Source organism: Mauremys reevesii, linkage group 12 (assembly GCF_016161935.1).
Source record: "Mauremys reevesii isolate NIE-2019 linkage group 12, ASM1616193v1, whole genome shotgun sequence".
NCBI lineage: Eukaryota > Metazoa > Chordata > Testudines > Geoemydidae > Mauremys > Mauremys reevesii.
The window spans coordinates 17,245,883-17,268,745 of record NC_052634.1 but is presented as its reverse complement, the minus strand read 5'-3'; the positions used below and the strand labels follow the sequence as shown (position 1 = coordinate 17,268,745).

At 57.8% G+C, this 22,863-nt stretch overlaps 1 protein-coding gene across 2 annotated transcripts in view; it reads left to right on the top strand.

The window, feature by feature from the left end:
* The window catches only part of ROBO4 (roundabout guidance receptor 4), a 70,042-nt gene that overhangs the window by 44,315 nt on the left and 2,864 nt on the right, over positions 1 to 22,863 (top strand). Inside the window, exons 15-19 of one of the 2 annotated variants that reach the window (XM_039496120.1) lie at positions 6,820 to 6,933; positions 13,983 to 14,124; positions 16,048 to 16,269; positions 18,188 to 18,558; positions 21,268 to 21,501. In XM_039496120.1, coding sequence (XP_039352054.1) covers positions 6,820 to 6,933; positions 13,983 to 14,124; positions 16,048 to 16,269; positions 18,188 to 18,558; positions 21,268 to 21,501 — 1,083 coding nt within the window. The remainder of the gene's footprint in view (positions 1 to 6,819; positions 6,934 to 13,982; positions 14,125 to 16,047; positions 16,270 to 18,187; positions 18,559 to 21,267; positions 21,502 to 22,863) is intronic. The other variant, XM_039496122.1, reaches the window with a different exon arrangement.

Sequence of the window (22,863 nt, the reverse complement as noted above, 5' to 3'; positions counted from 1 at the left end):
ACCCAAAATTAGGCCATCTTGCGCTGCACAGGGGACTGTACAGTGCAAGCTCATAGAGTTCCCCCTTCAGTGTGGAGAGGAAATGCAACAGCCACTGCCCCTTGAGCTAAGATTCCCAAGCACTTATTTCCAAACTTACTAGTTTAGATTAAAACATAAAGCAAGTGTATTACCTACAAAAAGATAGATTTATAAGTGATAGCCAACAGATCAAAGCAGATCACCTAGCAAATAAACAAAAACGCAAACTAAGCACTAGAAAGAGAGGATATGAATTAGCCAATTCTCACCCTGGCTGATGATACAAGCAGGTTGGCAGATTTTTAAGGCACAAGCTACACTTCTTTTGCAGCTTGGAATCCCCAGGGTTTTCATACACAGGCTAGAAACCACTTTGCCTGAGTCCAGCACTTCCCCAGTTCAGTCTTTAATACGCAGGTGTTTTCCAGACTCCCCCTGTGTGGGGCATGAAGAACAACAGATTATGTCACTCCCTGTCTTCACAGAATCATAGAGTCATAGAATATCAGGGCTGGAAGGGACCTCAGCAGAACTGCTGCCTAGCCATTCGGTCCCTAGTCTGTAGCAGTGCATGGGATTCTTCCGTCCTAAGTGCAGGACGCTGCACTTGTCCTTGTTGAACCTCATCAGATTTCTTTTGGCCCAATCCTCTAATTTGTCTAGGTCCCTCTGTATCCTATCCGTACCCTCCAGTGTATCTACCACTCCTCCCAGTTTAGTGTCATCTGCAAACTTGCTGAGGGTGCAGTCCATGCCATCCTCCAGATCATTAATGAAGATGTTGAACGAAACCATCCCCACGACCGACCCCTGGGGCACTCCGCTTGATACCGGCTGCCAACTAGACATGGAGCCATTGATCACTACCCATTGAGCCCAATGATCTAGCCATCTTTCTGTCCACCTTATAGTCCATTCATCTAGCCCATACTTCTTTAACTTGCCAGCAAGAATACTGTGGGAGATTGTATCAAAAGCTTTGCTAAAGTCAAGGAATAACATGTCCACTGCTTTCCCCTCATCCACAGAGCCAGTTATTTCCTCATAGAAGGCAATTAGGTTAGTCAGGCATGACTTGCCCTTGGTGAATCCATGCTGACTGTTCCTGATCACTTTCCTCTCCTCTAAGTGCTTCAGAACTGATTCCTTGAGGACCTGCTCCAAGATTTTTCCAGGGACTGAGGTGAGGCTGACTGGCCTGTAGTTCCCCGGATCCTCCTTCTTCCCTTTTTTAAAGATGGGCACTACATTAGCCTTTTTCCAGTCATCCAGGACCTCCCCCGATCGCCATGAGTTTTCAAAGATAATGGCCAATGGCTCTGCAATCACATTCGCCAACTCCTTTAGCGCCCTCGGATGCAGCGCATCCGGCCCCAGGGTCTTGTGCTCATCCAGCTTTTCTAAATAGTCCCGAACCACTTCTTTCTCCACAGAGGGCTAGTCACTTCCCCCCGATGCTGTGCTGTTCACTGCCTTATAGAGCTTTAACATATGGCAGGAACCCTTTGTCCCAAACTCAGTTTGTGGAAAAACCGGTACATCCCAAGATGGAGTCCAGAGTCATGTGGTCTGGTTACATGCCCTTGCATACCTTGCTGAGTCATAGCAGCCATTACTTACAGCCTGTCTGCAATGTTCACAGGAAGGTTAAGTTCTTCCAGGGCCCATTGTCTTTGCTGATGGGCCATCAGCACTGTCTGGCTTCTTCCTTGTTGTACCAGAAAGGCTAGCTGTGGGTGTCACCCAGAGTAAGCACGCTTGAAATATAGATACACAGTCAATATTCATAACTTCAGATACAAAAATGATACATGCATACAAATAGGATAATCATATTCAGCAAATCATAACTTTTCCACTGACACCTCATGTCAAGGCTGAATCCTCACTCTGTCACTTTGAGTACAGAAGGTGGGGGCCCGCAAGGATTTTGAAAATTAATACTGGCCATTCCAGGCTTGTATTAAACTCCCAAGGTTACAGCTTTTCTCTGACCTTGGCTTGGTAAATGCTGCCACCACCCAAATGCAAAAAAAACCCCTTGGATCCAGGAAGGAGCACTTGGGAATTCCTCCCTGTGGGGTACCCTTAAGCCCTTTCACACCCCCTCTGGGGAGGAGCTGAGAAAGAAAACAATGGAAATTAGCTGTGCGACCAGCTAATCAAACAACATTCACAAACCTCTTAGGACACCAAAAATCCAACCCTGCTCTTAAAAAGGGTAAATTTTATTAAAAACAAAAAGGAAGAAAATACATCTGGAACTTGGGCATTTTGCTAAATCGTAAAAGAAATAATTACAAAAATTAAGCATCAAGATAGCTCTCTTGAGGTTCAGCTTAAAGGTTACAAGCAAAACAAAAGCATCTGGGGTTAGCACTGAGGAGCTCCACAAGCCAAAGTAAAGAAATAACCCTAAATGGGTCTATTTAAACATGCCCCGTCCAATGATTTCTTCTAGGTATGGAAGATGAATTTTTATACCTGGTTCAAGCCTTACACGGCATTGCTGCTCCGGGTCGCCTTCTCCGGAGAACAACAGACAAAAGGAAAGTTTCTTTCCCAAATTTAAAAAGTTCTAGCCTCCCATTGGCTCTTTTGGTCAGGTGCCCACTTTTTCTTTTTCTTTACCTGGGGGACTTTTTAACCCTTTACAGGTAAAGCAAGCAGCGAACAGCTACCAAGAGGGATTTTACAGCAAACTGGCTGGCTGGCTGTCTATCAAAGGGAGCTCCGCCCCCACACACTTCACGTCACATGACCCATCTGGTACAAAATGCACCATAAGTATGCCATAATCATATCATAATAATATTGCTGTGAAGAATATGGGGTGCAGTGTCACACCCCATCCCTCCAGCCCTATAGAGTTCCAGAGAATTTAAAATCCATCAGGATCACCTGCTCTGACTTCACAGAGACCCTCATCCAGGTGCCCTGTCATCTAGCCCAGTAACTGGTGTTTGACTGGGCGCTGAGCCTAGCTCTTTCGGACCCAGGCCTCTACGAACACCTGGTCCAGGTGCTGGAACTAGGGGTGCTGGGGGTGCTGCAGCTTGAGGTAGTAATAACAACTCAAACACATGGTTTCCACCTTCAACACCCCCACTGCTTCAGCACCACTGACACCTGGTTTCATAGGAAGCGAATTCACCAATTTCCTTGGTCAAGGAAGGACGGTTGAACAAAGAAGATGATTGAGTTCATAATCTCTCATAGCTGGGAATCATCCATCAGCAACTGCAGAACTTATCGGTCTGCCAAGCCTGGCAACAGCGACCACTAATTAGTCTCTGCACGTTTCTGTCTTAGATTAACGAGCATAGGCAAAGCGACGATTGGGTTACCAGAATTCAAATGATCCAACCTAAAATTCAATAGCATTCGAAACTGCTGTGCAATTGAAATCTCAAACAGGTTTGAGACTGCCAAAGTATGCTGATTCTCCCTCCACCTGGATGGGCTTCAGATCCCAGATAACAGTTCCACAGGAATGCCACAGATTCCTGCTGCCTGGTTTCCCTTATGTGTCTTTACATCTCTGTGGATTTTGGTGGATTCGCCAGGGTCGTTTTGCATGGAATGGGTCAACTCAGCAGCAGCCTTAATGTCAGGGTCCCGCAAAGCTGAGAGTGGATTTACCAGCTGGCTGACATGGTTCCTCCAGCGTGCCACACACTCCACCTCTGCACTGAGTAGCTGATCAGAACTGGAGTCGACCACACCAAATGAAAGATCTTTCTTGGGGGTGAGCTCCACAAGTGTTTGCAGAATTGGCAGAAGATTCCTCGAGGGCGACAGCATTGACTCCCATAAGAGCTTTGCGGTCATATTGCTATGACTGTCCTTGGCCCCCAAAATGGCTAAGAAGCCCTGGATCTCCATTAACACCTTAGCCGTGTTTGAACAGTGTTGTATGGCTCATTTGGGAGGTGATATGGTCACGTGTTGTAAGCTAAATAACATTCGTAATCAAGCAATGCACGAAACAAGGACTGAAACAAGCCTGAAAAGGAGCTGGACACCAGTCAGATGAAGCATCTCTGAATGATCAAAAATATCAAATGGTTCAAACTCAAGTTGAATGAAGAGACCCATTTTCTAGTTACACAGGTCCCGCTCTCTCAAACAGTCGCTCAGCGCTGTAAGGGGACACAGTCATCTGCTCTGAATGCCTATCAGCTTCCCTCCCTTCGATTTGGAGCTAGATGGAAAGGACACCCTGGAGGACCTACAATACGATGGCTGGATGCTGTCGACAGACACCTGTCCCACACTGGCATCCTGCCCTGTCATGCGCCAGATTTGCCTCATCATGGAGTTGCAAACACGTTCAGTGATCTCTATGGTGGCCAGGCTACTAGACAATCACAATGATCCCTTCTGGTCTTCGAATCCATGACTCTAGGAATCCGCATGGCCACTCCCTGTACTCTGGGGCCAGTCAGGGCCCTGCTCAGCACTGGTGTAAGGGATGTCTGCGATTGCAGTACAGGTAGATCTAGCTAGATCAAAGCTACCTGGGGGACCGCAGCAGCGACGTTGCGGCAGCACCGGCAGTGGCTGCTTGAGAACGTACCCAGGATCCTGGGTGGGCAGGGCTAGCCCTGTACCACCCCCATGCTGCCATGGCTTCACTGCTGCTGTTACCCGAGTTTGCTTTGATCTAGCTAGATCTGCCCTTTCTGCAAACACACCTGCAGCTGCAGTGTAGACAGACTCATAGGCTTGAAAGTTATATCGGCCGTCAGGGATGTGAACCAACAACACCCTGACCGGGGTAGCTCTGCCCACGGAGTAGACACAGCTGTGCTGACAGAAGAGGGCTTCCATTGACGTTGTCAAGCTGTCTGGAGTGGCTCACAACCGTGAGTGCCGACTCAGGGCAGACTGGCACAAACCCCAAACTGGGGGTGTGTTCCACAGTTAGAATTCCCCAACCCAGTGACAAGTGTGAACTCCTCCAACCCTGTAACAGCCTAACCATGGAGTCACAGACAGTCCCCTTGGGCACTCCAGTCTATCTTGCTTTTGTGATAGATGGTCCCTTACACCAAAAAGCACAACACTCAGGTTATCGCCAGTCCCAAAGGACAAATCACTGACCCCAGGTCAATGACACCTCAGCTCTCAAACCCAAGACAACGCCTGTAGCCAATCCTATAGTAAACTAACTAAAGATTTATTGGGTAAGAAAAAGAAATGAGAGATATTGACAGGGTTAAAGCAGTAAACACACACACACAAATGAGTTACAGTCTTAGGTTCTAAAAGGTAACAGACGTTCCTATAATCAGCAAGCTCTGTATGGCCTCTCTCTTGCGTACCCTTAGAAGTCTTTGCCCCGCACAGTTAAAGCAGCACAGAGATAAAGTTCCTTCTGGCCAGGCATTTTGATTCCCTTCCCCCAGAGTTCGAAGGGATGCGATGAGCTCATCTACTCTTCAGGGATATGAGGGGAGAAATCAGCGAAGTCTTTTGTGCACTGATGTCCCACAATGGCTTGTCTGGTGTCTGTAGACCTTTCGTGTGGGCAGGAACAGGGCCGGTGCAAGGATGTTTCGTGCCCTAGGCGAAACATCCACCTTGTGCTCTCCCCCATCCCTGCGCCCCCGCCCTGAGGCGCCCCCCTGTGGCAGCTCCCCACCCTCTGGCCTGAGGCACACCCTCCACTCCAGCTCACCCTTGTGGCGCGCACTCCCTGCCCCAGCTCCTCCACCTAAATGTGCAGCCCCAAATCCTAGCATCTAAATGGTTGCACCAGCCCTGGGCAGGAAATGACACCTCTTGTGGTGAATGAGTATTTCACACCTGGCCGTGCTTCCTTATGACTCGGGGCTTTGCAGGTTCATAGCAAACGCTTCTCTAGTTACAGAGAAAATACATAAATGTTGCCCTATAACATGGGATACATGTTATATGTGAGATTTAACGCATGCAGCAACTCACAAGCATGTCATAAAGTCCCAACACTGAACACATTATAACTCTAACATCTGTTGTAACACACTGGTGAGCCAGGCGGGTTTCCAGCTGGGCATTTGTCAGGGAGGCCGGGGGGCCTTGGCATGAGCTGGCACCTGCCTGGCAGTGTCACAGACATAGCTAATGTTCTCTTCTGCCAACGTTGGCTGCATCTACGGGACACAGCTAAGGTAATAATTGGAGATATACCAATCTCCTAGAACTGGAAGGGACCTTGAAAGGTCATTGAGTCCAGCTCCCTGCCTTCACTAGCAGGACCAATTTTTGCCCCAGATCCCTAAGTGGCCCCCTCAAGGATTGAACTCACAACCCTGGGTTTAGCAGGCCAATGCTCAAACCACTGAGCTATCCCTCCCCCGGATAGCTCTGGCACACAGCTGTGCTGGTGTAGTCTCTGCAGTGGAGTTGTACCCCAAGCCGGGGCAGCCTGGGTGCCCTGGGAAGCGAATAGCTGTGGCGCAGTGTGCACCCCCCCGTCCCAGTGGTGCTGGGGGCAGAGCAGGGCAGGCCGGAGGCGCTGCGCAGTGGGATTCCCAGGCTCAGTCACAGTTGTGTCAGGGGCCCACATGCGAGTGAGGACTGGGCCCCAAACCTCCTCACAGGCTCCTCCACACTTGGTGACACGTCCAATACAGCAGCCACTGTCGCGGGCCAGATTCCCAGGCACCACCACTGGCCTCAGTGGGCTCACCCCCGTCTTCACAGCTCCAGCTGAGAGCAGGTGTGGCCTGAGAGGGGCCCCGAGGAGAGGTGTAGCTCTGGTTATCCCCCACCACTGTCCCACTGCTCACCCCTCCTCTCCTTTTCCCCCAGAGCTGCAGCAGGTGCACAGCACCCCTGTGCTGTCACCCAGCCTCCCAGCATACCCCACCAGCCCTAGCAGTGTGCCCAGCATCAGCAGCCCAGGAAAGCGCCACGCAGGAAAAGGTGAGCAAAGCCATGGCCTGCCCCACGGACCCTCCTCCAGCTCTGGTCCCAGGGCGCTGGGGCTGCAGCACCAGGCCAGTTGCCTGGGGGCTGGACGGAAGGGGCGCTGGAGAAGGTCAGGACACCTGGAACTCCAGCTCTGCAAGACAACAGTGGGGTGCAGAAGAATTTCATGGGTGCTCTGCAGGCCTGTGAGTGCTATGGGACCTTGTGGGACACTGCAGGAAGTTTGGGGGAGATTGGGTTCGCCCATGGGGCCCTGTCGTAGTCTGGGAGGTGCACGGGGAGCTGTTAGCCTCCAAGGCTCTCTGGGGGGTGAGGCTGTGTTAGCGGAGGAGGTGGTGCTGGACGGCTGCATTAGTGGCAGGAGTCTCTGGGCACTTTGTTAGTGGGAGGTCTGGCGGGCTGTGTTAGCAGGCGTGTCTCTGGGGGTCTGTCTTACCCTCTGGAGCTCTTGGGCTGGGGAGTCTCTGGGGGTCTGTGTTACCCTGTGGAACTCTCCGGTGGGGGGCAGGGGATGTAATATTCCCTGGTCTTCCATGAACCTCTGGCCATGAAGCTAAGGCCTTCCCCCTCCACACACCGCAGTTGCCTGGAGCCTTTTGCTGGCGTTGCTTCCCTGCCAGCTGGTGGAGATGCCCGGGAGCCAGCCTACTTGGCCCCTATTGGGGCTCATGCCTGGCCAGAGAACTCAAAGGCTGGTCTTGTCTGGGGCCTGGAGACTCAGCCTCCTCTGCTGCTCCCTAGGGACTCTCACAGGCCCCCCATCTCTCCCCTCAGGTACCCCCAGGTCCCTCTCCTGCTCCTCTGTACACCCCACCCTCACCCCCTCACACTGCCAGACGCTCGGGCTCCCCCAGCTTCCCTGATCCTTCGGCACTTGCCCCCTCCCTGTCCACATGCTCCTGCTCCACCTTGTCCCCCAGGGCTGGTCCCCCTCTGCCGCCCTGGTCCCGCTCTCCCAGAGGCTGGGGGCAAGCAAGGGGAAGGTGTGGGAGCCTTGTGGGGTCTGCATGGCCTGGGGAGCTGCACTGGGAACCGTGGCCAGGTGCTGCCATCCACAGGCCGGGCCCCAGCGAGGGACAGCGGGACATCTGGCCTGCAACTGGGGGCATGTCCCTGGCCTCTTGCTGCTGGCCCTGGCCACTGAGTGAGGTGGATTCCTTCCTTGGAGCATCTCTTGCCCTCGCTGCAGACACCTTCCTCCAACGCCAGGGACCACGCTGAGCAGAGCCACCCTACCCAGAGGCACCTCTGAGCTGGCAGCCTGGGCTGGTCTAGGGCAGAGCTGGCAGCATCCAGGCCTGGGCAAGATGAGGAGATGGGCAGGAGAAAACGAGGTGATTCTGTAAGCCACCTCCCTGGGGCTCCAGGCCCATCCGGGGGACAGCAAGCGCCTGGGGGCAGGGCTGGAGTCTGTTACCCCCTTCCTGACCGTCCCCATGCCTGGGCTGCTGTGAACAGCTTGGGAATCCATTGCCTCTCCTGCTCTCCGTGCGGCGCTGAGCCAGCCAGGGCGGCCGTGTCTAGATCTCACTGCCCAGCCACGTAGGGCATCACTGCCCAGCGGAGGGGCCAGCCGGAGTGGGTCTGAGTTCTGCCAGGGCTTGCACTACTAGAGAGCCGGCAGCAGGGGGCACCAGCACCCCACACAGCCGCCAGCCGGGGCTCTAAGCATCCCCCAGCCCGGCCCTGGCCAGTGCTCATCCTGCGGCACCCCTAGCTCTGCCCCCCAGCCGTGGGGACGCAGAGTGGCTGCAGGAGGGGTGGGGTGGAGGGCACTATGCTGGGCGCTGCCCCTCCAGCCACTCACCAGGGCCGCTCCCCCATGCGGCACACCCCGTGGCTGGGCAGGGCAGGCTGCTCAAACAAGGGGGTGCTGGGACTGACTAATGGGTCTGGCTTGGTTTCAGCCCCACAAGGTCCAAACCCCAAGTCGGGCCCTAGATATCAGACCCTGACCCCCACATCATGATATTTTTGAAAAAGAGAAATCCTGTGGTGGGGGGCTGGCCCCCCGGGCTGGGAACAGTCGGCCCCCTGCTGAGCTGGGCTGGATTCAATGCCGTGCCCTGGAACGGCTCACAGCCCGGCAGCAATGCCCTTAAGCAACCCATCCCTTGCAGACACAACCAGTCCACTGGGGAAGCACTGCATGTATTAAACCCACTTCTGTTCTTCCTGGGGCTAACCGGGTAGGGGCTGGCCCTCCCTGTATGTCCCCCACCCACCCGGGTGCCTTCAGTCTGCCCCCACCCCTGCTTTTCAAGGCACAGCCCCAGGAACCAGGCTACAACCACTAAACATGCAACAGGAAACCCAACATTCGGGCAACATCCCAGGTCCCATCAGCTCACACTGCTGTGATGTAAAACCCCTCCAGCAGTAAAGCAGGGCCTTGCCCCAGCTGTTGTGCAAAGGGGGATGCTGTGTGGCAGAGCAGCTGGGCGTTGGCTCTTTCAGACTTAAAGACTCGGCTTCTCCTCCCAGCTCTGCCTGCCCTGCGGAGACCGGGGACAAGCTGCCCCTTAGCGTCTCTGTAAAACTGGTGAGAGGTGGAACCTTGGGCAGAATCAGGGCAGTGAAGGGCACAGAAATAGTAACAGTAGCCGCTGGCACATGGTTTGCAGTTCAGTGCCCCTTCCGCCGTGGCTGTTGTGCCCGGCTCCCTTCCTTTGCGTCCAGCAATCAAGTGACGGCCGCAGTTCTGCGGATCACCAGGAGACCCCTGCCAGTGTAGTGCTGCTCCGGCACTGGCACCCCGGCCCCCAGGAGAAACGTGGGGTGGGGCTCAGCCCTGGCCTCCTGCCATAGCGATCCCCGACAGAGAGGGTGTTTAGCTGGTGGGTTGAGCCTGTCTCAAGCTCATCCACAGCTTTTATGTAACCCTTGCGCCGACCTCGCCCGGTGTCACAGCTGTCGGCTACATTCTGTCCCAGCCGGTGAACTGCGGGCTTGAGACACTCTGTGGCAGAGCTGGGAGCTGACCCCAGGGCAGCCAAGAGCCAGGCTAGCGCCCTACCCACTGGGCCATGCTGCCTCTCCGAGGGGAGTACAAATCCTCAGAGGGAGGAGGCTCCCCCAAGCAGCGGTTCAGACTCTCTGCCCCCGACGCCCGTTGGCTCCGCTCTGGGCACAGCTCAGCTGTCTTGTCTCTATATTCTTTGAGAACCTCCGAATCGCTGGGCACGTGGAGCTGTTAGGAGCCCCACCTCGCTGAGGGCTTTGCAGCCAGCTCTCGGAGGGGAGGCGTGAGCAGCTGTGCATCACAGGGAGGAGGTTGGGGGGCCTGGTAACCCACCCCTGTGCAGTCACTTGCACCCACACTGACATCTTTTTCCCCGTGGGTGCTCCATCCCCGCTCCACTCTGAGTTCCCGTCCCCACTCTGCCCCTGAGCCCCCTCCCTCACTCTGCCTCTTCCTGTCCCTCTCCCATCGCCCTGCCCGTGACCCGCCTCTGCCTGCCCCAGCTTTGCCCTCGAAGCCCCCTGCCAGCCCATTGCTCGCTGCTGTCCGCCCTCTCCCAAGTGCCACCTGCCCTCCACAAAACAGCCGATTGGTGGCTTTCACTGCATGGTGGATTTTTTCCAGGCGCCCGCCCAGTTGGCTAATCCACCATTGGCCCCAGCGCCCTTCCCCCTCTCAGCCCCCGTGGCACACCTGGTCCGAGGGGATCAGTGCCATCGGCGCTCCCAGACAGGGACGCTGCCATGTTAACTGGAGCCTGGCGAGGTGCTGCTGGGATGCCGAGGAAACGGGCTTTTCGTACGGGAAGGAGGCCCGGCCAGATGTAAAGGTGGCTGCAGGAGACTCCCCGGCCCAGAGCCCTTGGTGCATCGCTGTGGCGCTCAGGGACGGGCAGAGGGCTGTTTCCTGGGGAGGGGAGGGTTTCTGCCTGGGTTTCTCTGCAGTAGAGACATCAGGGCTAGCCAGGCTGGCCATCCCTGGGTTGCTGGTCTTTCCTGGATGGCGCCGAGGTGAGGCTGGGGGCTGTCAGCTCACCAGAGGCCTAGGGATGCCGGTTCCCAGCACCAAACCAAACAGAGTCTGATATGAATCCCTCCACTGCCTACCAACCCGGCTTCACCTCGTCGCTGCGCTCACAGCGCGGCCCAGCGAGCCGCCGGGCCTAGGCACAGCTCATCGTCCCATGTAACCAGCAAGCAGAAAAAGCCCTTGAGCCCCCGAGACTCCCAGCCCTTCCATCATCCGACAGAAGAGCCCGGAGCCCACGTTTGCAGGGAGCCTGTAAAGAGTGGGAGGTAGCTCTGAGACACTGGGAGCACTTGCAGCCGCACTGCGGTTCCCCAGGTCTGCTTTGAAGGGTGAGCCGGCAGTGAGCCGGAGCTGTGAGACCAGGCAGCTCTCTGCCGAAGAGTGGGGTGCTCAGCCACGCGGACGGGGAGCACTCAGCAAAGCCGAGGAGTGCAGGGAACACCTACAGACCAAAGGGGCCGGCCGGCCTGCGGTGCAGGGGACCGTGAAGAAGCATCGCCTAGGTGCTTTGATCGGCTAAGAGCAGCTGAGGTTGAGAGAAGGGCTCATGCCTTGTGGGGATCACATTGCTTGTCGCTCCTTCCCCACACCCCACAGCTGATGTGTCGAGTGGTTAATGTGCCTTTGTTCTCTCTTCTGGGCCCATGTGGTTTCCCCTGTTGGAATTGGATCGGACCTGGGGTGGGGGGGCAGTGACAGGAGACAGATAACACCTGGCAGCTGGCTTAGGAGCAAATAGGAATGGCTACGGGGGCTGGCCACACTGCTTCCCAAGTGACAGCCTTCCAGCATCTGTGCAGAATAACACGAGGCGTAAAAAGGACAGTAGTTAAAGTTAGGCTGATTTAGTTGGGGATTGGTCCTGCTTTGAGCAGGGGGTTGGACTAGATACCTCCTGAGGTCCCTTCCAACCCTAATATTCTATGATTCTATGATTCTAGACTAACCAGATAGCAAGTGTGAATAATCAGGACAGGGGGTGGGGGATAATAGGAGCCTATATAAGAAAAAGCCCCAAGTATCAGGACTGTCCCTATAAAATCGGGACATCTGATCACCCTAGTTATGGTCCGTCCATGGCGGGTGTGTGTAGCCATCAAAGACAATTCTTTTCAGCTGCATTGGAAATGAGACAGGGCATCCCTGGGGTGGTGGAAGAGACAGTGTCTGCTGGCCGAGTGAGGCGAGCCGGCCTCGGAGCTCAGGAGGCGGCTCGTGGGCAAGGGGCAGCCTCTGCCCATGATCCTCCTGCCTCGGTGAGGGGCTGGCGGGGTCCGGGCAGGAGGGGGGCTGAGTGCAGTCTAAACAGGGCCAGCTCCAGGCACCAGCCCAGCAAGCACGTGGGCGCGGCCAACAGAGAGGGGCGGCACATCCGGCTCTTCGGCGGCAATTCGGTGGCCGGTCCCTCACTCCCGTTTGGAGCGAAGGACCAGCTGCCGAATTGCTGCCAAAGACTGAACTGGAGGCGGTAGTGCCGCAGATCACGATGGCAGCTTTTTTTTTAATTTTTTAAATTTTTTTTCTTTTTGCTACTTGGGGCGGCAAAAATCCTGGAGCCGGCCCTGAGTCTGAAAGCACAGATAGACAAGGAAGGGACGTCAGCAATGTGCCCTCAGGTCCCTGCTGCTAGAGGAGGGAATGGCAGCCTCGGGCCAGGGTCCATGTCTCTAGCTCCCCTGGTGCCACAGAGCCTGGGCCACAGACCACGTTATTCACCCTTCTATTGCGTCCATCCTCTGCATGTATCTGTGCTGGGAGCAGGCTGCCAGCACGTGGGGCAGATCCTGTGCTGTGTGAGAGGAGAAGGTCCCAGCGGGAAATCGGCATGGGGAAAGGCCCGTACTAGGCCGGAGGAGGCCTAGCACAGCTCGCCAGCCATAAGCCTGTAGAGGGGGCAGATGGGCGAGACCCACGGCAAGCTGGCCCCCAACCAACAGGATAACGGTTCCCATCTGCCAGGGCCAGACCTGGCCTTCCCATTGCACTGAATGAAAAGATTAGGAGTTTGTGCACATATAGTCTGCCTGTCACCAGGCCTCCGAACAGCCTCAGGATCAGCTGTGGGCGGTGTCTGAGGGTCCGTTGGCTGGGCTGCTTACCTGGATGCTCATTGGGATTTCGCACTGGGGCACTGGGGAGCTGAGCTCCTGGAACTTGGTCAGGGGTGGGTTGACTGGGGGATAAAGGGGTTACGTGGGGGCTGGTGGGTGGGTTAGTGGGTTGCGGGGAGCAGGGGCATAGGAAGTGGGCTGGGGCTGGTGGGTAGGTTAGTGGTTTGTGGAGTGGGAATTGGTTGCTTGGTGACTGTAGGTAGGTCAGTCTCTTGGGAGACTGGAGAGTTGGTTGCAGGTAAGTGGACATGTTGGGTGAGGGCTTGGGACATTGGATGGGGAGTTGGTGAAGTTGCTGGGGCGTGGCTGATGGGTCAGTTGGTTTCTTGGGGCCAGGGGATGTGGTGAAGGGCTGGGTGAGGATCAGTTGGTCAGTAGGGGATAGAGGCCTTGATGAAGCGCTGGGGGTCAGTCATTCAGTATGGGGCTGGGGGTTGGTTAGTTGGGAGTTGATGGAAGGGTTGAGGCACTGGGGCGTTGGTTGGTGCTGGATGGCAGGTTTGGGCAGCTGGAGAGTTGGTTGGGGCCACTGTGATCAATTAATCTGAGCTGTACAGCCCAGGCCATAGGACTTCCCTGGATTCTCTTGCTTAAACTAGAGCAGATCTTTTAGAAAAACATCCAGCCTTGATTTAAAAATTGCCCGTGGTGGAGAATCCACCATGACTCCTGGTAAATTGTTCCACTGGTTAATCACCCTTCACTTTTAATTTGCTCTTTTGAATTTGTCTAGCATCAGCTTCCAGCCATTGTATCTTGTTGGGGTGGCGGGGTTGGGTCTGATTATCTGGGGCCTGTTGGGTTGGTGGGGAATTGTTGGTGGGCTGGGAGGGGTGGCAGGGGGCTGGGGCCAGGTGGGTGATTGGCAGGTGGGTCAGGTCGGGGGATGGCAGCGGGCTGGACAGCTGGCTGATCATTTTCTCATGTTTTTTTTTCCCTAGGAGAGGATACCAAAGTGCTGAAAACCTTCAGCTCCCCCAAGCTGCTGCAGTCCAGAGGCTCACTGCACAGAACTGGCCCATTGCCTCCCCCTCCAGCTCCTCCCACGCCGCATGGCCCCCAGGGCCAGGGCATGCAGCCAGAGTAAGGGCCTTCTGATTTATGTTAAGTGCCTGTTTACCCTGCTTTGCCTGCCAGATGAACTGTGCTTCAGCCTCTCTGGAGTGCACCCCCGACCCCCTCTGAAGGGCAGAACCCTGTGACCCGCCACGCTGGGCCTGGCGTTGCCGAAAAGGGCAGCCAGTTGTTTGTCTGCACTCGGGGGTTTGTTCCTAACAACGTTCCTGAGGCTGAGGCTGTAGCCAGAGGGACGGTAAAGGCGAAGCAATCCGAGGAGGAGGGATGCACATCTCCAGTGGGTTCGCCTGACCTGCTTTGGAGAGACGCTTTTCCCGAGCAGTGCTGGCAGTCTGGTTTACAGGCTGCGACACTTTTTGCACGTCACTGAATCCAGCCCACCAGTTTGTAACCAGCTCCACGTCCTGCTGCTGCCCGGGGGCTCCAGGTTAGGCTGTCGGGCGGGGTGTGGTGGGGGCGTCATACCGGGCGGGGGGTCCAGGAGACGCTGGCACAGGGAAGTTCAAAGGGGTGTTTCCTGCCCCCTCTCACAGCTGGTCGTCTGGGTCTGGACAGCAGGCAAGTGCCAGACCGTGCTAGACAGACTCTGTTGCCCCAGCCAGCCCTCTCCTCATACTGGCTCAGGTCCTGACATCTGGATTCCCACGGGGATGGGGCCCGTGCTGGACTCGGAGCCAGTGGTGGCGGTGGCTGGCTCAGGGAGTCCTTTCTGGTGCTTGAGCGTTACCTCACCCCACCGAGCACCGAGCACAAATCTCTGATGGGGAGAGCACAGCCAGTCTTGTGCCTAGCACCCCCCATGCCCATTCCTCCAGCAGCACCTAGAACTTGTCCCCTGCTGCCCCCACGGCCCTGAAGCTGGCACAGGCAGTGTGTGTAGGGGCCATGGGGGAGTAAAGCTAGGCCCTACCGTCTACCTTCTTTGTGCTTAAAATGACATAAAGGTCGGTTCCAGGGTGGGGTGGGAATCACCCACTCGCTGTCTATAGATTGGTTCTGGAACCAGGTAGGAATCCCCCCTTGCTGTCTATAGGTTGGTTCTGGAGTGGGGAGGGAATCCCCACTCGCTGTCCATAGGTCATTTCTAGAGCGGGGCACAAATCCCCACTTGCTATCTATAGGTCGGTTCCGGAGCAGGACGGGAATCCCCCCTTGCTGTCGATAGGTTGGTTCCAGAGCAGGGTGGGAATCCCCACTTGCTGTCTATAGGTTGGTTCTGGAGCAGGATGGGAATCCCCCCTTGCTGTCGATATGTTGGTTCCAGAGCAAGGCAGGAATCCCCCCTCGATGTTGATAGGTTGGTTCCGGAGCAGGACAGGAATCCTCCCTCGCTATCTATAGGTTGGTTCCGGAGCAGGACGGGAATCCCCCGTTGCTGTTGATAGGTCGGTTCCAGAGCGGGGCGGGAATCCCCTCTCGCTGTCTATAGGTTGGTTCCGGAGCGGGGCGGGAATCGCCCCTCGCTGTCTATAGGTTGGTTTTCATTTCCCATGAGGATTCATTTAGCTACTTGTCAAATGCGGTTAGGAACCTCCTGGTCCCTCCTCCCCGGCCCTCCAGGCATGGGGTGAGTGCCCTCTGTAGGGGGGCGGGAGGCGCTGACAGGCCAGGCTAATGGGCCCACAGGCGCCATGAGCTTGCCGGCCTTGGGGACGGAAGAACGGGTACTGTGTTTTCTGTGTTAGGAGGATGGAGGGGTTTGTCCAACATCCAGCTGACAGCGGCCCCTGGATGTTTGCCCCAAGTCCTGGGCTTCACGCTGTGGGGAAGGAGCCTCTCCCCACCAGGGGAGCCCATGGGTCTGAAGGAGGGCTGGGGGGCTCCGGAACTGAGCAGGACTGGGGGAGGCAGGGCAGGTGAGGGCGTGAGGGGGATGTGCCAGGGCCCAGCATGGCAGGCTCCCCACGGTGATGGTGTCTGTGCCTACAGGAGCAGAGACGGTGGGGAGGCAGCCAGGCCTTTCCCGGCTGGAGAGTTGCAGCCAAGCACAGAGAACGCCCTTCGGAGTGTGCTGCCCTCACCCTCGCTGCCCTACAGCCGCCTTGCCGCTGCCTCTCCTGCACCCTCGCTCGGCGACGACGGGGAGGCCGTGCTGACGCCGGACCAGGTGGCTGCGTACCTGGAGCTCAGTGCGGAGGCCGAGTGCCAGAGGTAAAGGCTCCGGCCAAGCTTGGAATCCCCTCCCCAGCCTGCTGCAAGGCCCAAAGGCCGGGCACAACCTCTCGCTGCACCGTCCCTCGTATCACACCCTCCCTCTGCTCCACCAAGCAGGCTGCACACCCGCCTGCACACTCACACAGACCCCTGCACACTCATACACACCCGCACAGTCACACGGACCCCTGCACATGCACACTCACTCACCTGCACACACACACACTCACCTGCAGTCTTACACCTGCCTGCCTGCACACTTGTATACACTGCTATACACACCAAGCCACCTGCATGCACACCCAAACACACACCTGCACACACACAGTCACCGCCACACACCTGCCTGCACACACACCTCTGTGCACACACAGCCACCTGCACATTCACATGCACAGCCATCTGCACACTCACACATAACTGAACACACACATACAGCTGCCTGCACACACCACACACACACACCTGGACACTCACACCCACCCACCTGCATACTCACACACAGTTGAGTACACATACCTGCACACACACACACACACACACACACCTGCATGCACACAAACACACCTTCACACTTACACACAAACCTGTACACACAAAGGCACCTGCACTTACACATGCACACCTGCACACACACTCTCTCTCACACACATACACACAACTTTGCACCCACATAGCCACCTGCAGCCACACACACCTGCCTTCACACACACACACACAGCTGCCTGCACCCACACCCACCTGCACACAAACACACTTGCACATACACACATCTGCAGAATCACAGCTATTTGCACACTCACACACACCCCTACACTCACACATACCTGAACACACACCTGTAAACACACATACATCTGCCTACACACCCACCCACCCACACCTGCACACACCCAGACACCTGGACACTCACAACCACCCACCTGTACACTCATACACAGCTGCCTACATACAAACACAACCACCTGCACACACACACACCTTTGCACACCCCTGCACAAAACACCTGCACACTTACACACAACCACTTGCACACACACCTGCACACACACACACTCTCTCTCTCTCACACACACACCTGCATACTTACCTGCACAACCACCTGCACATGCACCACACCCGCCTGCACACTCACCCCCATGCACCTGCACACGTGTACTCACCTGTCTGCACACTCACCCATACAAACACACGCATCTGCCTGCACATTCATACACACCTGCCTGCACACACAGATATCTTCACCCTCACTTGCCTGTGAGGGGTCAGGGCGGCCTTAGCGTTTTAAGGAGCAACAGGGTGTTTTTAATGGGTTAATTTCATAGGCGCCAGGGCCAGAAGGGACCACTGTGATCATCTCACCTGGCCCTCTGCACAGACAATTCTTAGCGTAGATTTGCTAGCAAACCAGCCCGGCCGGATTTAAACCTGTCAGTGATTGAAAAACAAAACCTACCGGCTGGTACCTGCAGCCATACGGCTCTGAGGGGGTGTCAGCCAAGTCTCGACCCCTGCCCCGTCAGACCCCCCGCACACAGCCCCATTGCATCGAGCTACAGCTGGCTTCACGCCCCATCAGCTCTAGTGCATCAGGCAGGTGAACCCCATTTCAGGCACGGCTACGCTCCACGAGCTGGGCTCACACCCTGCAGGCTTGGTGCCTGAGAACATGTCAATAAGCTCGGGCTGGAACCTGGCCCCTGAATGGGCCCCGGGGAGCGTGGGTGGGCCCCTGGACCGGGTGTCACTGGGAAGTGCAGGGCTGCCCGTGAACCCCCCAGGAGCGAGGCTTTGCCGCGGCAGGGATCGGAGCCCCCCAGGGAGCCCAGGCCCAGCCTTCTCTGCACCGAGGCAGCGCGTTCCCGACTAAGGCTACCGCCCACGTTAATGCCAGCTCCACGTTCTCTCTCCAAAGGCCCCGGCAGGAGAGCTCCTTCTCCCCCCCGCACACCTACGGGTACATCTGCGGGCCGCTGCGCTCCGAGCTGGGGGCGGGGCCTGCCCCCGGAGAGGACGACGACCCCGACGTGGCCGGGGGCGGCTGCCAGTCCATGCCCTTCCTGCGCCGGTACTGCCGGACGCCCTCGTCCAGCTCGCTGGGCGGCTCCCTGCTCAACGGCTGGGGCTCGGTCTCCGAGGAGAACTTCACTAGCACCCGCTGCAGCCTGGTCAGCTCCTCCGACGGCTCCTTCCTCGTGGACGCCAACTTCGCGCAGGCCCTGGCCGTGGCCGTGGACAGCTTCTGCTTTGGGCTGAGCCCGAGCGAGGCCGAGCCGGCCTACCCAGGTACATGGATCCCTCCCGTGCCCACAGCCCTGGGGATAGACGCTCACAGCGCTGGCACTGGGCCCTGCTCTCTGCGCCAGGCCTCGGGTGCAGTGGGAGGGGGGCAGGGGCAGATGGGGGCAGGTTAGTTTTCTGTTTCTCTTAGGACCAGGCTCTGTGCCGGCCGGCGGAGTAGAGCAAGGTCTGGCATGGAAGCCGTACCCTGGAGCTGACAGAGCTAGGGGCTCATACTCCTCCAGGCCGCGCGGGCCTGTGCTGCCGCCCCCGCGGCCCCTGCCTGCACGCTGGGGCCTCGTGCACACGGATCCAGCAGTGCAGCTGCGTGTGCCAGCGCCCAGCCTCGGGGCACGCTCGGCACAGCCCCTCCTGGTTGAGGAGAAGCTGAATTTAGAGAGGACACGGGGGCCTGATTTTCCACCCCCAGGCTGGCCAGGGCAGGTTGGGCTGGTCTGGTCTAGGATTCGCTCTCCCCTGGGCAGGGGAGACGCCCGCGTGGCTATTGCACTTGTCTGGCCCTACGCTGCAAATCAGCGTCCTGGTAGCTGCACCGTGGAGATCCCTGCTTGCCCACATGCTTGGGGCATTGCCCTGCGGGGCTGGGTCCGGGGAGTTGCTCAGACACACTCTCCCCACAGATCTCTCTCCCTGAGGCAGGAGACATCTCATCCAGATGTGGAAAGAGCAGCTTGTGTTGCAGCGGCAGAAGCAGGGACCTGCACAGAGTAGGGCAGCAGTTGGCTGCCCCCAGGGGGAGGAGCAGGGCGGAGGTGCACCCCCAGGGAGAGCATCCAGAGGCCTTGCACTCAGGGGCCCTGTGCCTCCTGGGGGTCGATATGCGGTGTGCAGCCTTCCTTCTCCAGCTGATGGTCCCTGGAGTCCGGGGCCCGGCGGGGAGGTGTTCGCCCGGGTTAGCAGATTAGGGGCATGTTACAGCCTGTGCCCTGCCTCTGTGCGACCGGCACAGGCAGGTTTCTGTCTGCCCAGCCTGGGCGGGCGCCAGGGGGACGTCGGTTCTCAGGGGTTGGGAATTCTGGTTGCGGTGCCCCAAGCGGCATTGACTCACCTCCCAGAGGCATGGGCAGGACATGCCCCCGGCTCTGCCCAGCCAGCCGAAGAGCTGCTCATGTAGGAACCCACTGCTAGTGTAACCCACACACCTCCTGGGGGGCGGCTCTGTCTCATCTAGTGGCACCAAGACCACTTAGAGAGAGAGAGAAATGAGTGTTCTACAGCCGTAGCTCACAGCCAGTTGGCTTTTAGTTCATGCAGCAGAGGCTCATGCACTAAGCTCCAGGGGTGCCCAGTTCACTCCTGCCCGCTGACGACCAGGGTCTGTCGGCGTTACACTAGCAGAACCCAGCTGTGCCCATGCGCTGCCCGCCGGCCCCGCAGAGGGGCCCCGGATGGGGGGATCAGGCCAGGCCAGAGCCCCACTCTCTGCACACTGCAGCCTCAGGCATTGCGCCTGCTGCTCGGGGTCTGGGCTTCAGTAAATCCGCTGTCACTCCAAGTCCCCCAGAGCCACCGTTAACCCAAACTGACAGCACTGGGAGCAGGCGAGAGACCAACAGGAAACGAGCCGCGCGGTCTGGGTGCATCCTGCCCAGAATCGCTGACGAACCGCCTGGGCAGAGCCGGCTAGAGAGCCAGACGGGCCTGTGGCCCCCTTAGCTCTTTGGGGAGCCACATGAGTCTGTTAGTTACTGGGCCCAGAACTGCTCCCAGCTATGTCCAGCCCCTCACCCAGGGCGGGGGGCTCTCGGGGACCCGCGTGCCCCTCACCCAGGGCAGGGGGCTCTCGGGGACCCACGTGCCCCTCACTGAGGCCCTGGAGCTATGCAGGGTATTTGATGCGCTGAGCTCAGCCATGCCCTATGGCGCCCACGTTTACACAACTCACACCCCGTCCGCAGGCAACAGTGCTCCAGGCGCTGCCTTTCCTGAAGGGCCCAGCGGGACCCAGCTGGGTTAGCTCCTCTCCGGGCTGCTTGGACCTTGTCCAGCTGAAACAGCTTCATTGGCCCAAGGCGCAGCTCCTCCTCCCGCCAGCGCCCGCTGCAGTGCCAGCCCTATGCGTCACTCCCAGCCTAGCTCCGCGGTGTGCCCGGCACGCACCTACACTGTGCCTGTGAGGGGAAGGGCCAGAGCTGGCCCCAGGATGGGAGCCAGGGGGCAGGAGGCTGCTGCAGCCCAGGAGCCCTGCAGGAAGCTGCAAAGGGAGCAGGCTCTGAGGAGAGGCCTGTGTCTGCAGAGGGGCCTGGCTGCCTGAGGTGCCAGCTGGTGGTTCCAGCGCCGTGGATAGGACACCGGCCCTGTGCGGTGCCAGCGATGTGGCAATGATTCCAGCATCCTAGCACCACTTCTCAACTAGCGGCGAGAGGCCACCTGCCCTGGGCTGGGGGGAGCCACCTGAGCACCGAGGTCAGGCCTGTCCCCATTCAGTGGCCGGACGTCAGGGTCACGCCCACCCCTGCTCTGAGACGCACGTGCCCTGGCAGCCCCTGGAGTGGGCTCCGAGCTCTGCTCCACCTGCCGAACACTGGCATGGGAATGGCCTGGCCCTTTGCCCTGTGCTGCGGCAGCCACACTGCCCTTCTGCTGCTCCTGCCGCAGGGCTGCCTTACCATCAGGCCAGCCCGGGGGTCCCTGACTCTCACCCAGCCCCTCCGTGAGCCTCGCAGCGTAACTCGGGGTTGCTCTTTCCCACAGACTTCTCGCCGCCCGCCTCCCCGCTGGATAGGTTCCTTCCCCGTCCCGAGCGCTGGGAGGGCGCGGCGTGGGCTGGAGCAGAGCCCCTTCCCCTTCCCACCTGGGAGTGGAGCACCGGCTGGCTGGAGGACATGGAGGCCAAGTACTCCCAGAGGCCCGAGGGGACACCTGCCGCTGAGAAGCCGGAGGGGAAGGCAGCACTGAATGGGACCCGGCCCCTCGCTGGGCCAAACGGCAAGTGTTAGTGCTGGTGCTGCCTGGCACACGGTGACTGGGACGCTGGCGGGCCGGCCTGCTCTGGCATCGCAGCACTGCCTCCTCCCCCGCTAGGAGATCAGCCAGAGCCCTCAGCATCCCCGGGACCTTCAGGGCACGTCTACCCCTAGACCCTGCGGCTGGCCCCTGCCAGCTGACTCGGGCTGTGGGGCTGTTTCATTGGGGTGTAGAGGTTCAGGTGTGGGCTGCAGCCTGAGCTCTGGGCCCCTCCCTCCTGGCAGGGTCCCAGAGCCCTGGCTCCAGGCCTTGCTGCCACGCTGGGGCTGGAACAGAATCCTGTCCTCTGTGGCGTTCCCTGTGACACACGGTGCCTAGGCGAGGTGCCAGCCAGGCCAGACACAGGAGCAGCCTCCGCTCACCCCTAGAGCAGGGCCTGGGAACCGCCAAGGCTCCTAGGGAGCACCGAGAAAAACCCACTGGGAGACGCCCCAGGAGGGGAGGCAGAACAATCAAAGGGAGAGTCCTGGAGCCCGCTCCTACCCAGCGGCTAGGAAAGGGAGGAGAGTTCCCCACCCAGCCCGGGACCGGGAGCAGGCAAAATCCCCAAACAGCCCCCTCTGGCAACTCCTTGGATAAGTGCCCCAGCCCCTTCCTGCTGCCAAACACCCTCTGCTCCATAGCGCTCCCAAGTGCGAGTGCCACCCTCAGGGCAGCGTGATAAAAACCTGGGCACAAACCCCTGACCCAACCAACTGCCCCTAGTGCAAACTGCACCGGCACTCTGACAGCCTGAACACGGAGCCCTGCCAGCCCCAGGGTGCTCTGCGCCGGCTTGCCACCCACGGGCGCATATCTCCCTGACAGGTGACCCTTAAGACCAAGAATCACAGCAGTAGTCAGGTACCCCCAGTCCCCAGGGACCAGTCACTTGCCCCAGGTCAGTTGCATGTTAGGTCTCACCAAGGACAACGCTTGTGGCCAATCCTCTAATAAACTACATGAAGCTTTATTACCTAGTGTGACAGAGCGATTCTGGCGGGACCCAACTGAGAGTGCCAAATCAGGACCAATTAGGCTGGAGTTTCCACCCACCTCAAACCAAACCCCAGCCCAAAAAAAAAAAGGACTTTGGTCTCACCCCACTGGCTAACCACAAGTCACACAAGCAATTTCCTTAGACACTCCAGTCTCCCAGCATCACCACCAGTGCACTCGTCCTGGGGATAAATGGTTATGAAAACCAACACCCCAATAAAAGGAAAAGGTTCTCTCGATCCCAAAGGACCAAGCCCCAGACCCAGGTCAATATACACATCAGATCTTACCCACAAATCACGTTGCCAATCCTTTAGAATCTAAAATCTAAAGGTTTTATTTACA